The following is a 14,864-nucleotide window of genomic DNA, read 5'->3' as shown; positions in this document are numbered from 1 at the left end:
ACACTGATCTAGAGCATCCCAAACATGCTCAATGGTTGACATGTCTGGTGAGTATGCTGGCCATGCAAGAACTGGAATGTTTTCAGCTTCAAGGAATTGTGTACAGATCCTTGCAACATGGGACCGTGCATGATCATGCTGCAACATGAGGTGATGGTTGTGGATGAATGGCACAACAATGGGCCTCAGGATCTCATAACGGTATCTCTGTGCATTCAAAATGCCATCAATAAAATGCACCTGTGTTCGTTGTCCATAACATACGCCTGCCTATACCATAACCCCACCGCCACCATGGGCCACTCGATCCGCAACGTTGACATCAGCAAATCGCTCACCCACACAACGCCATACACGCTGTCTGCCATCTGCCCTGTACAATGAAATCCAGGATTCATCCATGAAGAGAAGACCTCTCCAAAGTGCCAGACGCCACCGAATGTGAGCATTGTCCACTCAAGTCGGTTACGAGGACGAACTGCAGTCAGGTCTAGACCCCGATGAGGATGATGAGCATGCAGATGAGCTTCCCCTAGACGGTTTCTGACAGTTTGTGCAGAAATTCTTTGGTTATGCAAACTGATTTTTGCAGCAGCTGTCGGGTGGCGGGTCTCAGAAGATCTGGGAGGTGAAGATGCTGGATGTGGAGGTCCAGTGGTGGTGGGGTTGCATGTGGTCTCCGGTTGAATGTACTGCCAAATTCTCTGAAATGCCTTTGGAGACGGCTTATGGTAAAGAAATGAACATTCAATTCATGGGCAACAGCTCTGGTGGACATTCATGCAGTCAGTATGCCAATTGCATTCTCCCTAAAAGCTTGCGACATCTGTGGCATTGTGTTGTGTGATAAGACTGCACATTTTAGAGTGGCCTTTTATTGTGGCCAGCCTAAGCCACACCTGTGCAGTAATCATGCTGTCTAATCAGAGTCTTGATATGCCACACCTGTGAAGTTGATGGATTCTCTCGGCAAAGGAGAAGTGCTCACTAACACAGATTTAGACAGATTTGTGAACAATATTTGAAAGAAATAGGCCTTTTGTGTACATAGAAAAAGTATTGGTTTTACACAACCCCTGTGGAAATGGTGGAGAATGGAAAATATTATTAAACTATTGCTAAAAATAAATGTTTTTGCTCTGTGAACAATTAAAAATGCACATCAATTAAAAAAAAAGTTTCCTTTTTCCCCTTACTCCTAGCCTCCATCCACCTCTCATATAGAGTCGTATATTTTTCACAATCAAATTAATTCCATTCAGGAATGCTTTGATGTAAACCTGTCTTTAGTGATTTGATAATTACAGTGAAATACAGAACAAGACACCAAACAATCTCACAAAGTAAGTGAAATGGCACCTATACCAATGTTCTCACACATGTACCCAAAAGAAAGCAGTGTAGATTTCCATCAGTCCTTCAGCAGCAGCAGATTTCAGGATCCCTGTTAAGCAAAGCAGTGTTAGCAAACCGCACGCTCTACTACGACAGGTAATTTAGGCCTGTCATTTCAAAACAGTCCAACATTTGTCAAAAAAGTGCAAACAGCAGGCTGCTTTCTATAAAAGACGCTCATTGAATGCTGCGTTGCATTCAATCGCCTATTCAAACGCCTGTCATCTCTACGAAGGGAGACTGACAGGGGTTGAACCAAAGGCACAACCATCCTGCATTCTCTACAACCCCACAGGCCTGACAACATTTGGACAAGGGCATTCAGTCACATCTCGTTGTTGTGGTTGCATCTTTCATGTGTTTGTCCAGAGAGTCAATTGGCTTTTTTGTTCAAAATGGACCTTTTACAATGTCTTGATTTAGAAGACATACATTTCCTCTGCTTGGCTCAAATGTTGTGCAATATGTAAAAGGATCAAACTTTTGTTTTTATTTTGTTTGTTTAGATATGTACTTTTATATACCAATCATATTGTTAAGCCCTGTTAGGCTATTAGTAGCATTGTGGTTATTATTATTTTTTGATATCGATTACAATAACCATAATGATGTACTTTCAGGTCTCTGTGTGGACAGAGGAGCAGAGGTGTCCCCTGATGCTCAAACGGCAGCTGCAGAGTTTTTGGAAGCTGTTTTTTCCATCCTGTCCTCCCTCAACTCCCTCCCTAGGGCTTTAACTCGGGCGCTAGAGGGCTACCTGGACCAGAGACACCTTTGGGAGCACTTTTACAACTTAGCAGGTGCAGCCATGCAAGAATTTTTCCACGCTCTGCCCTACATTTGTTTAGACTTCAAAAGGACACCGTTTTAGTCAGATGTGGCCATTCAGTTACAGTCCGGTTGGAAACCGCTATCACCATGTGCCCCTACTGTGTCCCCTAATTGCCTCAATATCAGATCTGACCAGCTGGAAGCCCATCATCAAATCAAAGCCATAATTAAACCTTCAGCTGTCTCTTTGATTGCTTATTTATTTACATTTCTGCCTTCTCCTTTTCACTCTCTGTAAAAGCCACAGCTTGAACATTTTTCATTGTGTTAATGGTTACCATATTGATTTTGCATACTGACATAGAAACTGCAATTATGACCTGACACCTTTTGATTCGGTTTTGATTCAGGGGGTTTAATTCCAAGTTGAAGCTTGCATGTTTTTGTGTTTTATTACATGTGAGAGAGGTGATTATAGTTGCACAAATTAGACAAATGACAGAGGAGGGAGCAGGAGAGTGTGCATTGTATGTTGTTCTGATGTAAGGTGTTGTGTTTTCAGCTTAATTGACCATGTCCATTCTTCCCTAAAGATAATCTTATAAAGCTTGCTTAGCAGCTTGATTGTGCCATTTAGCAGAGCTAATTGGGCTGGTCAGGAAAATGAGCGGTGTTAGAATTATTTATCTGTTTGTTCTACTAGTACTTTTTGGCACTGTGGATGTTTAGGAATGTAACTCCCTTAAAACACACTTTTAAAATGCATTATTTTATTTAATTGTTTGTTAACAATGTCCAAAAATGGAAATAGATGCATCACAGGAATATTCAGCCATTTTGCTTTCCCTTGTTTCCCTGGAACTTATATAATTTCCATGATATAATGTTAATGCAATGAGATATAATAATGTTAAAAAATTTATATAAATCATCTTTACACAAATTGATTTATGTTTATGTGACTCTTTGGTTGCATCATATCTGTGTCTGGGACAAGAGTAAAACTATACAATCTATACATAAAAGTCAATTAGATTGTTGCAAATGTAGTGTAGTTTTGATCCGTTTTAATGTAACAGTGATATAGCAAAAAGTTGAACAGAAATCTATTAGCTTAAATAAATAAATAAATAAATACACTTTTGTTTGGAAAGAAAAATTGCAGATAGATGAAGAAATGATGAGTTCTGTCTCTCTTCTTCTTTGAGGTAATGTCCTGTGACCAGATAGGACATAATCATAAAGACCTTTACACAGTTTCTAATGAATTCACACAAAATAAGTTTGATATTGATTATTAAATTCCTGTAACTTAGACTATTCTTTTCTTCCAGACTCCTGCAAAGAGGAACTGGCCTTGTTCAAATGCATCAGGTCCATTGTTTGTAAATCCACTACCAAACTTTGATCCACCTGGTTGGCATGATGCAGGCTTATAAAGACCAGTCTGGACCCATGGTTGGACAACACCTTCCAGGAAATGTCCTAAGCAAAATTCCAAAAGAGTGGAACTACATTCCACAAGATCCCAAGTTAAATGAAACCAGCAAGAGTAAGTAAAGCTTTATTAACAGTAATATTCATTTATTTATAAAACATTCGTGCCATTTTTAACTTCATGAAACATCTGTAGGAAACTGTGCAGTGTTATTTAAGAAAAAAAAAATCTCATCGTTTCTCTCTCTTCTTATCAGACAACATGAATCTAGCTATCCAAGCCCTCTCTTTCATTTACACCAACCTTCCGTCAACCATAGCCTCCCTTCCACTGCCTGTACGCTTCTTGTTCACTGTGGCAGAGAAGAGGCTTTCCCAGCATGCCCGACAGCTGCGGTCTACCGGCCTGCTCCTCTGGGTCATATTGGTCAACCTCTGTCAGGATCTAGAAAATGGGGACACCCTGGAGCTCTTGTCTGGACAGCCCCTGGAGAGAGGGGCCAAGGAAAGGCTGAGTCTGCTATCGGAATGCCTGCAGGTCAGTCTGGGCCAGCAGAAGAGCGTCCCCAAGCCTCTGGTCCATAAGGTGCTCCAGGGCCTTGAAGAAAAGAGGCCCAAATGGACCACCATGCAGCTGCAGAAGGCACGGAAGCTTTGCTGTGATAGGTGAGATTTCGAAAGAAGCCTGATGAAATATTTTCCCAGTGTATCGCAAGCAAATTAAGCAAATTCATCATTAAGTATATTCATTATATGAAAGACATTTTGAAGCGTTTAACCATTTAACTAATTTATGAATGTCGTCATTGTCTGCCAGTTGATATTTTGATGTCATTTAAAGACTTCAATCTTGCAGTTCATTCATATTTTGAAAATATCTTCAACCTTTATCTTTTGGCAAAATAATTATGTGTTGTTTTCTGTGTGTGTGTGTGTGTGTGTTCTTTTTCCCCCCTAGCCTCTAGCTAGTCGTTTCAAGCTATTTGATATGTGTACATCAAAATGGGTTTGATGACACCCATAGGATTTGAGTGCAAAAATCTGACTTGAACCACTGAAGAAAGTGTTGCAATCCTTGAATCATGTACTTTAAATTATCTTAGCAGTATAATGTGAGGCTTGCTAATAATGATGCGAGTATAATGAGGACCTTTATTCAGTTCAGTTCAGTTTTTTTGTTTTGTATTTTGTAATGCCATATGCCATTAATATTATAAAGTTGGCTATGCTTTCGTTTATGTATAAACCTGTGATTCCATATATATATATATATATATATATATATATATATATATATATATATATATTTTAACACTGCTTTTTCTCTGAACTTTTCTCTAAACCCGAGTTTAAAAACCCATGCCTTAAATAATGATCCCGTAGTAATAATTCTTTCAAACGATAGATTTTTGAGCACTTTTGAAAAGTGACCTATACTTAATGCTATTTTTCATTTTTGCCATAAAAAAAACTACTCTTACCGTATAGTCTAAGTCATGTCCAAAACAAAACCCCAGAGTTAATTACCCTTATTGAAAATGATTTAGCATCATAACAGAGCTGGGAAAAAAATAAATCAAACTTTTAGTGTTCCGAGAAACGCTGCTCCCAGTGACGGGAAAAACAAAACAAAAAAAAGAGTCAGGATAAAAAAAGAAAAAAGAAGAAGATAGCAAAAAGGAAGAGTGATTATGTATCGCCTGTCTTAGACAGTCAGTGGAACCATTACTATTCATTAAAATAACCTTCACTTTCAGGCACTGCCTCCGGTGTAAACAATCAACGTACAGTGTGTCGGCGGAAAACGGGTTCTCTGAAAAACACCCCCCCCCCTCCACCCCGGCTTGTCAACACACACACAAATGCATGCACACACACCTCCCTCATCTCTTGTCTTTGCAAAGTAATTTGTAGAGGAGAAGATGATTGTTCTCCATCACGGTGACCCTGGCAGGCTTTGACGGCATGCATGCACAGATGAAGATGAATGCAGTGGATTCCGTGGGCGGAGGGGGTGTTCTGCTTCTTTCGGGGCACATTGGTCCTAATGACGTGATTGATAGCTTGTCCCGGATCCGACGGGCCTCTCATTAATCAAGCCGCTGACTGGATCCAATCATTTGCTTCACCTGCACACTGATGGACAGGGAAGGATACAGGCACAGGTGCTGACACCCCACTCACCGGCTGGGCTGCCCAGGGCCTCGCCGCTTTTTTCGGTGTCATTGAAGCTAAAGGCTTGCCTGACAGGCGACACTTTCCTTGTCACCTTTGTGATTGAAAAATAAAAAAAGGAAGGAAGAAGGAATGGGGGAAACGATGACGGTGTGTATCAGATGGGAAGTGTGGTGAGGGTGATGAGGCATGCTGGATAGAGAGGAAGGGCACAGGAATGAGTGCGTTTAGGGGACCTTGAGGTGACGGCGAGAGGCACTGTGTCTCTAACAGTTGATCTGTCCTTCCTCTCACTCCACTTACTACGTTTTGTTTCTTTCTTCATTTTTCGAAGGAGCAAATCATGCGACTAAACTGTGTTGCCACAACTGGCAACATGCAGTCAATTTTGTGCACATGCAAATTTTGGTGTGAAATGTGTAAGGGCAAACACAAAGATTCCTGCTTCAACTCAGTGCTGTCAAAAATTAGCAACAGCTCCTGCTATTTTGATATTTGATCACATCCCCAAAGGTCCCAAAAGCTACAGTAAATGTCAGTTGTTGGGTTGTGAATAGAAACACCTTTGATTTGCAAAAACCATCTGTGAAGAAACAAAATATTCATTATTTCATCCTTAATCTTGCATGCTTTTTGTCGCTAGCAGTCAGCATATAATATTAAGGTAGCTATATATATATATATATATATATATATATATATATATATATATATATATATATATATATATATATATATATATATATATATATATAGTGAAATATTATTTGAGTGACATGGTATCTTTATTCTTCCCACCAACAGATTAGTATTAGCTGTATTAACATAAACAAAAAGTATGCCTTTCTATAGATTCAAATAATTCTGCTTAATATTTCTCCAAATGTATACATTTTAAGAGTATTTTTTTTATTTATTATCATTCGTAGTAGCAGTATTTTTACCAATTTAAAAATGATTTACTTTATGTATTAATTACAAGCACCCAATAAAATGAACTGGAAACTCACAGTTAGCATGTAAAACGGCCTTTAGAAGTATTTAAATTGAGTAATATGATAACTATTTTGCATTTATTTCATGTTAACCCCCCTCTCTTTTATGTGTTCCTCCATTAGTGTGTTTGAGCGTGTGGAAAGCGGCCCGGCACAGGATAGAGGTGGGCCTGCGGAACTGACTGAGCATAAAATAAGGCAGTTGCTGCTGGAGCTGTGCCATAGAGCAGGTGGCAGCCAGTACCTCCGGCAAATCCATCACAGCATCCAGCTCAATGAGGTAGCGAATTGCTGTTTTTCACCAAGCAATTAGGTGGCTGTTAGCCTGAGGCAGACAGTGTGACCTGAAGCTGAGGGGAACGCCTGTGCAGAGCTGCTGCACGGAGACACAACCGCATCCAGACGCTGCTGCGAGGCCTCGTAACAGCCTTGACCTGATTGAAAAAGCGACTGGGAAATAACAACATCTTAAACAACAGAGATACTAAAAATTCAAGGGAACGGTTCACAAATTAGTCAAAGTCTTTCTCCACACTTACACTACACTTTTTTGCCCCTTGCTCTACTTAACAATAAGAACACATCTTGGGAAATTAGTGCAACTCTCACTTAAGTCTAATCTTGAGGACAATTCTTTGTGTCATATCTATACATATCTTTGTCCTCTTCCAATGTCCTGTTTTCAAATCCTATTCCTAGATAGACTGATTAATTTCTACCATTGTCGGCCAATTACTTGGGGAATAGAGAGAAAAGAAATGGCCATTATGTCCAAAATTGGGTATGTAATAATTGTTGAAATGTACTCATTTGTCCAATGGTGTGTTTAAGAAGTCTGTAGAGACTCACTATTAATTTGACCACTTTAATAGTGTTTTAGTTTTGCTTAATGCAGTCTAATAATAAGACGTTTCCAGGTTCCTGTTCATTTTTCTACATTGGAATGGATGTTTATGAGCCTTGTGTTGTGTTTTTTTTTTAATGTAGGGTTTACTGAGGTCCATCTTAACGCCACATGCAGAGACACATCCACTTCCGGCCTCCCCATTGGGACTTGTCATATTCCCCTCTGAAGCGAGCAGCCAAAACCAGCGTAAAACCCAGTTCAACCCCCTCATGGAGTGCAATTCTATCGGCTGTAACAAGTTCGATCAGGTTTGTCCTTTGTTATTTTCTCAGCCTTCAACTTGGAGTGCCACGAGTGCTCCCAAATACTTGTCGTTCACGTAACTTTTATTTAAAGCAGTTTGTTAATGCCGTGAACTACTTCTCTACTCTTTCACGGCTTTCCGTCAAGGCCACCAGGCAAGGTGAATATAAGAGAGAGACTGAGAGACTTTAAACTGCTTCTCTAGGATGAACTCGACAATTCTCCATAGGTCGCTCTGTCCCTAAGCTATATTTTAGTGTGAAGGGAAGACACAAAGCAAAACATTAAAAAAGGTTAAGCAAAAGAGCAGAGAATTCGAAAACACTTGAAAGGTGAACTCTTCAAGTGCGATGTGGCTTTGAACAAAGGGTGGAAAAAAGCATCCCTCGCGTGTTGAAGACGGTGTAGGTTGAAGGTTTAATTACAAGAGCCATGGTCCTCTTTTGGCTTTCTCTTAAAGGTAGGATAAAGTTTTCTCTGCTCATGTCTGGAGACTTTTTGCTACGCCTTTGAAGCCGGAAAGTCTGCAACCTTCTTTTTCAAGGGGAACTTTTCCTTTCATTATCTTATTTGGCTCAGAGTTTTGCGTCGGTTAAATTGCAAGTTCTTTTCCCGTCGTTAGGCGCTAGCTGCTGTGCTCTTAATCCCTTTTGTTTTCTCCTTATCGCTCGCGCTCGCATTGCTTTGCATAAAACACCTTATTAAGGGGATGATTAAAAAGCCTCCTCGCCTTCAGGTGGCTGCGCTGTTTGTCAAATCAAATGGAGGCAGAAAAAAACGAATGCCGATCCATCAATCAGCCAGTCAGAGAATAGGAGGGGTTGGCATGCTTCTGTCCTTTTGTCAATAATAATAAAAAAAAAAAAACCTCAGCTTTAAGTTGAGAGTGACGTTCTGGCTATCAAAGCAATCGGATTTCATTTGGCTCCCTAACAAAGGGACGGTCCACTCGTGGGCGAGGGAAACCTTGGGCGGCTCGCCACGAACAACGGCGAGAAGAATAACGACTTCTCTTGCAAAATTGATTTATCTTTTTATAAATGATGGTACATCCCTCCCCAAATGGATTTATAAATTAATTCCTGTCTTATTGGAATAAAAACCTTCTTGTGCAGACATGATAGATAGATTGCGTTGGGGCGGCCTTGTTCGGGACCCCCTCCTCCTTGGTTAGTCCAGCCCAGCTGGAGCAGTAAATTACTGATCATATTAACTCTGATTAATAACGAACAATACTCACTGCTCATTTATCAACAGGCTGCTATGGGTGAGAGGGAGTGGGATTGGGCCCAACTGCTGCCAGCCTATCAGAGCATGAGTCAGGTGACCTTCACGACGCTGCTCTCTAACAGGTAATGGCTGCTGCTCTCGTTCGCACACAGTCGCCCCCTCCTTTCGCTTACATACTGTTGAAGTGCTGCCTGTCATGTCCCACCATGTACCTCCCTAATGAATGAGAATATGTGGAAGGATAGAGGGATTGTGTGACCATTTGAATGTTCATGCTTGTCTGAGTGTGTCAGCTTCTTATGGCTTTATGGTTTGGCTGCATATGCCTCATCTGACCTGTGTTTGTGAATTGTTATGTATAGATGTTGCTATCTCTTTGTGAGTTCCTGGTTTCCTTCAAGATTTCAATTCCCAGCATGCAGCATCCCTTTTTTGTCAAAGTTTGGTGGAGAAAGTGCTTTTTCACTGAGTGCTGCTAAAGAAGCACAGCTCCATCATAGTGCTGGGGAAAAAAAAGGAAAGCGTATCTGAGCTCACTGTGCGGCGAAAATGAAGTGTCTGCGTTTTTAGAACTGAGAGGAAATCACAGTCTGACGTGTCAAACTGTGTCAGGAAATAATTTTGAGGTTACTGAGGGATCTTGAGTGACGGAGCGTTAGTTTTAGTGCGATACAAGTATCTCAAACCAAAGCCAGAGTTTGAGCAATTGCCGTTCAATGTTAGTTAGACAGCTTGACACAAGAACATTTTCAATCACTGATTCTTTCTGAAATGTTGCGTAAAACAAGATTTTAGTCAACAGATAAAATATCAGCTGTTAAATAATATTTGTAGTTGGTTTCTTTTTCAAGAAAGAGTGGAAGTGTGTATCTATATTTATCTCCTATGCCTGGTCAACATTTTTCGCTGTTTTAATGACATTTAGCTTTTCTCCAGTATGCTATAAATAAATAAATAAATAAATAAATAAATAAATACACTAAAAAATGAAATGTTATTCAATCATGAACCGTGGTTCCCTGTCTAAGTTTGCCTGAGTTCATACTACAATAATTATTTGAGTAGAGATAATGTTTTCCTCATGTGGAAGTTCAGCCAATGTGTTATAGAAACATATTAGCAAGTAAAATATAACTTTTCTTTACACATATGAAACATTCTTTACACATTACACAGTTAGGGTCGATTCATCCCTAGCAATCCCATTGGAGTTGTTTTTCTAAACCCATTAAAAAAGCTCCACCAACATAACAGGAAGTCTTTTAAAATGATAACATAATTAACAATGATTACATTAAACATTAATAAGTCTCTGTTTTCTCACTTTATTTCAAAATTTTCTCTCCCAATATCCAGCCCTGTGCAAAGCAAGATGGGAAGTGTAAAACTTATTTTGAGTTAATCGACTGAAACATGTTCTTTCAAAATAAAAACACTGAGTTAAACTAAAAAGTAACCATTTCAGGTCAGTTTAACGTGATGCAGTCATGTTTGAATGAGAAACTTATTACAATGGTGTTAAATCGAAATGAATTGTTTAAATAAAGTAAACAGTATCTTTTTTAAGGATAAAAAAGGTAACTGGATTGAATTGGAGAACTTTTGATAAGGATTTGTCTCATTTGGTAATCAGAGCCTACCTATGGTCCAGATTGTGTAGTTTCTACATGGAAGTGCAGCAGGTCAGTAGAACATGGACCTATTTTTGCGTACCTGGTAAATCACCTGCCCAGTCCAACCTGGAGAGCATCCAGATGTTAGTGTTTCCTTCACAGTGGGGTGGAACCTTTGAGAGCATCTTTCTGTGTTGAGTATCTCAATGATGGAGCACCTGGCCTTCGAGGCCGAGCAGAGGTTCAGAAGAGGGGTGAAGGACAGAAGGTGAAGCTATGCTTTGGAAACTTAGATAGTCATACAGTAGACTTTGTTTGTGCAAAAAAACACCTTTATTAGTCATTAAGTTACATGTTACTTAATCTATTTTTAGGTGCAGTTGACATAGGTAAGGGTTGGTCTCTAATTAAAATGATCTTTATATAAAAACAAGTGAAGTCTTTCATGTCCATATTCAGATAACATGAATTATGTGGTTATCTATGAATGACCATGAATCCTATTTTATTTTTGAATAGATTTAAAGGAAATCTGTTCAGACAGAGGTGAATAAAGAAAGAAAAAAATGGTATAAAGGAGAGCGAGGGAGAGAGAAAATAGTTGTAACGCAAGGTCTAATGTATGGGGAAAAAATCAGTAATAGGTCATGTACTGAATGTTAGACACTAGAGATGCTCTCTGGAGACTGAGGATGTATGTAGGTCTTCTATAAGCAGAAACTATGCGATCTATTCAATAGGGTGAGGGCTCTGAGGTCTTAACATATTAATCTCTCCAACTTCTCTTTGTTCAGTAGTTGTTTTAATGGTGTGAGGCTATAGACGGTTTCAACGCCAACAACATAAACAAACATTACTGTGCATGCACGCTTTTGTGGCCCTAACTTGACTTCCGGTAGACTTCCAAATAGAATCAATAACAACAGCTAAGTAGTCCCTCTAGAGAAAATTATTTTTGATAACAAGCTAAATATGTTTGCTGCGTAAATCAGACTTACTAAAAATGCAAATTCAATCTCTGCCAGTTGGAGGTGCTTTAAACCGGGAGAAACAGAGGTTTTCCCAGTAACTACTGTACACAAAGCAGCGCTGAGCTCACAAACGCTGCTTTAGCAGGCATTACATGCAAGATGAAATGAAAATTACATCGAAAATTTAATAGACTAATTAAAGATAGTCTTCCTTCATAAATACAGTGGTATAAAAACACCCGCGCCTCGTTTTGATTTTTAAAAGTCCAGTGCGTGCTCATGTTTATTCAACGAAGCTTTTTGAAAAATCGGTCAGTTTTGATATTGTGAGCGCCAAAAATAAATAAATGTATGGGAAACACATCCCACAGCACAACCACCTGAGCCCAACTTCAGTCTACTCATCACCTTAACTTTAACTTCTTTTGTAGACGCTGGCGCTGTAGCCAGACTGATAAACAATCACAGACCGGAAGTTAACTTAGGGCCAGGTGGTGCACCCGATGAAACCATCTATAGGTTATGAGAGAAATAGTTTGTCCAAAAAATAAATTTTGCCATTTACTCCTGATCTTATTATTATAACCTTCATCAGATAATGAAAATAGTGCATATGGAGTATTTTTATTAAAATGATTTGTTTATTGCTTATTGCTCTTTCTCTAAACATTATTTAAAAACATTTCTGTGGCTCTGTGAGGAGTGCATTCATCTGGTTACATATGAATGAGACGTGCACCATAATGTGGTCTCAGCTCTTTCCCCCTGGTTCTCTCTCTAAGAGTGTGAGAGAGAGAGGGAGAAGATTTACACAGGTGTGGGTGTCCTTTATTGTCACCTGTCATTTGGCTGTCTGTGCCAGCAGTGTCATAAATCATTCTCAAATGGAGCTTTTCAGCAGAAAGTGACTGATTAATGTTCCTGTTCTTTCTCAGACTAGCACCTGGCACCCAGAAAGACAGTAACAGCAAACTTCTAGATATGACCCACACAAACTTTTTTTTGCTAAAGTTGTGGTACTTGGTGACCGAAAGGATTTAAAATAACACAGAGGGTCAACTATCTGTGTTACAATTTACATTCAGATTTATCTTTTTTTTTAGAAAACCTTACATTACTATATAGTATACTTATGCTGTTTTCTTGATATGGGATATATATGTGTGTGTGTGTGTGTGTGTATGTGTGTGTGTGTGTGTGTGTGTGTGTGTGTGTGTGTGTGTGTGTGTGTGTGTGTGTGCGTGTGTGTGTGTGTGTGTTCTGTAATGTAAGATGATGTACAGTTAGTGGATCTTTAGTTAGTGGAAATATTTCTTAAGTGAACTCTAAGGTTAAACATTTTCCTCTTATGGATTTTCTTTCAATGATTTGTGCTTTAGTTTTACACAGTTCTAGATTCGGCATTGTAAGATGGATGGATGGGTCTGTAAAGATCACCAGATGTGGCTTTCAGAGTTGCTAAATACCACACAGGACACCTTCTGAACAATTGTAATGCTCTTGGTTATGGCTAAAACTATTCGCCCTGTCACAAACAATGCTAAATGATGTCTTCTATGTTCTCTTCTGTGCTATTGTGTGTTGCACTGAAAGACATGAATTTTGACTGTGTAGTACATTGGCTAGGTCAACTTTTACAGCATCGCTCTGTCATGCCTCTATCATCCGGAACAATTGTGAGTGGAGAAGTATCTGTTGAGAGAGATGGCAGTTGATGCGGGAAGTGGAATGCTTTAAATTGCGGTGATAGGCACCGCCGTTCACATTGGGCAAAAGCCATCTGTTCCCAGTGATGGCCATATGGTTAGCTTTCTTTCCCAGGGTATAAAATACAAACAAATGTGTCAGAATGCTAGGGCTTTTTCCACAGAGGCGCAGCGACTCGGCTAGAGGCAGCATCGCAATGTGCGGGGAAGTAATTGCTATCGCTACCTTTGTGTTATGAGTTTGTTATTGTTGCTTTTTTGGGTGAGGGAATCTGTCATGGCCGAGAAATAGAATATTTTCAGTGTGTTACTGGAAAGCAAACACTTTCTTTCTCAACCCATCACTGTAGTGACTTTTTTTTATAGGTGTTTATATATTTATAGTATATAGTTGATATATTATTAAGTGTAAGTATTTAGTGTAAGTGCAAGTACTCTCCATCATGTTCTCTGACTGACTGACTGACTGTGAGAATTGTCATTGTGTCTCTCCATCATTTTGCCTTTGTTTTGGTGGCTAGTGTTGGAAATTAGCAAACACAATGAGGTTTTGTTTAGCACGAGGCAGGCGTAGAGCTCCTGGTGTCTGAGTTTGTGCTTTGCATGTGTGTGTGCATGTGTGTGTTGGTGGGTGAATCACTGAAGCCTGGGAGAAGGCCGTGGCCCCACCTCACATGGCAGAGACGAGCTGAAAGGCTCATTAATCAAACTCCGAGTCACAGATGTGATGGCTTCTACACAAACTGCCAGCAGACTGTGAAAGTCACATCCAACAGAGTCAACTGTCAAGCAGCTAGGCCACCATTTCCACCCGGCCCGGCTCATTCCTCATTCCTTTCCTCTAAAAATCCTTTTCCATCCATTTATTATTTCCTTCCTCCCTGTCTCGCACCTCTAGTAATGATCAGTTAGAGCCCCAGTTTACTGCTGAAGTTAATATTGAAAGCCATTCGAAAGCTGAATCTTTTTGTCTCAGATGCCCTTTATGATTAAATTCATGCTCTAGGTGTTTGTTGTTGTTGTTTTTTTAGTTGGAAATAAACTTGCCAAGCTCATAGCTAATTAGCTAGAATGCATAAACTACCAATTTTTGTTTGTCTGATTTGGAGTAAGTAAAATATATATATTTTTTTTTTTTTTTTTTTTTTTGGTTTGGTTTTGTTTAGAAATTAAATTGCCTAGCTGGTAGCCAAATTGCTAGAATGTGAACTACCAATTTTGTTTGTTGATTTGGGGAATAAGGTTTAATTTTGGTCTGATTGTGAAATAAACTTGCCAAGCTGATTGCTAATTAGCTAGAATATAAACTACCAATTTTTATTCGACTTGGAGAAAGTAAATATTTTGTTTTGCTTTGCTTTTTTTTTGGGGGGGGGGGGGGTTAGTTTGGAGGAAATAAACTTGCTGAGCAGATTAGCTAA

At 39.5% G+C, this 14,864-nt stretch overlaps 1 protein-coding gene across 1 annotated transcript in view; it reads left to right on the top strand.

Moving 5' to 3' along the window:
• Nucleotides 1–14,864, top strand: part of kiaa0825 (KIAA0825 ortholog) — a 122,100-nt gene that overhangs the window by 51,287 nt on the left and 55,949 nt on the right. Inside the window, 7 exon segments of the mRNA XM_026211120.1 lie at nt 2,016–2,195; nt 3,501–3,569; nt 3,572–3,718; nt 3,861–4,269; nt 6,897–7,053; nt 7,761–7,928; nt 9,181–9,275. Coding sequence (XP_026066905.1) covers nt 2,016–2,195; nt 3,501–3,569; nt 3,572–3,718; nt 3,861–4,269; nt 6,897–7,053; nt 7,761–7,928; nt 9,181–9,275 — 1,225 coding nt within the window.

Source organism: Carassius auratus, chromosome 30 (genome assembly GCF_003368295.1).
Source record: "Carassius auratus strain Wakin chromosome 30, ASM336829v1, whole genome shotgun sequence".
NCBI lineage: Eukaryota > Metazoa > Chordata > Actinopteri > Cypriniformes > Cyprinidae > Carassius > Carassius auratus.
The sequence above is the reverse complement of the archived record's forward strand: the minus strand, read 5'-3'. Positions and strand labels throughout refer to the sequence as shown.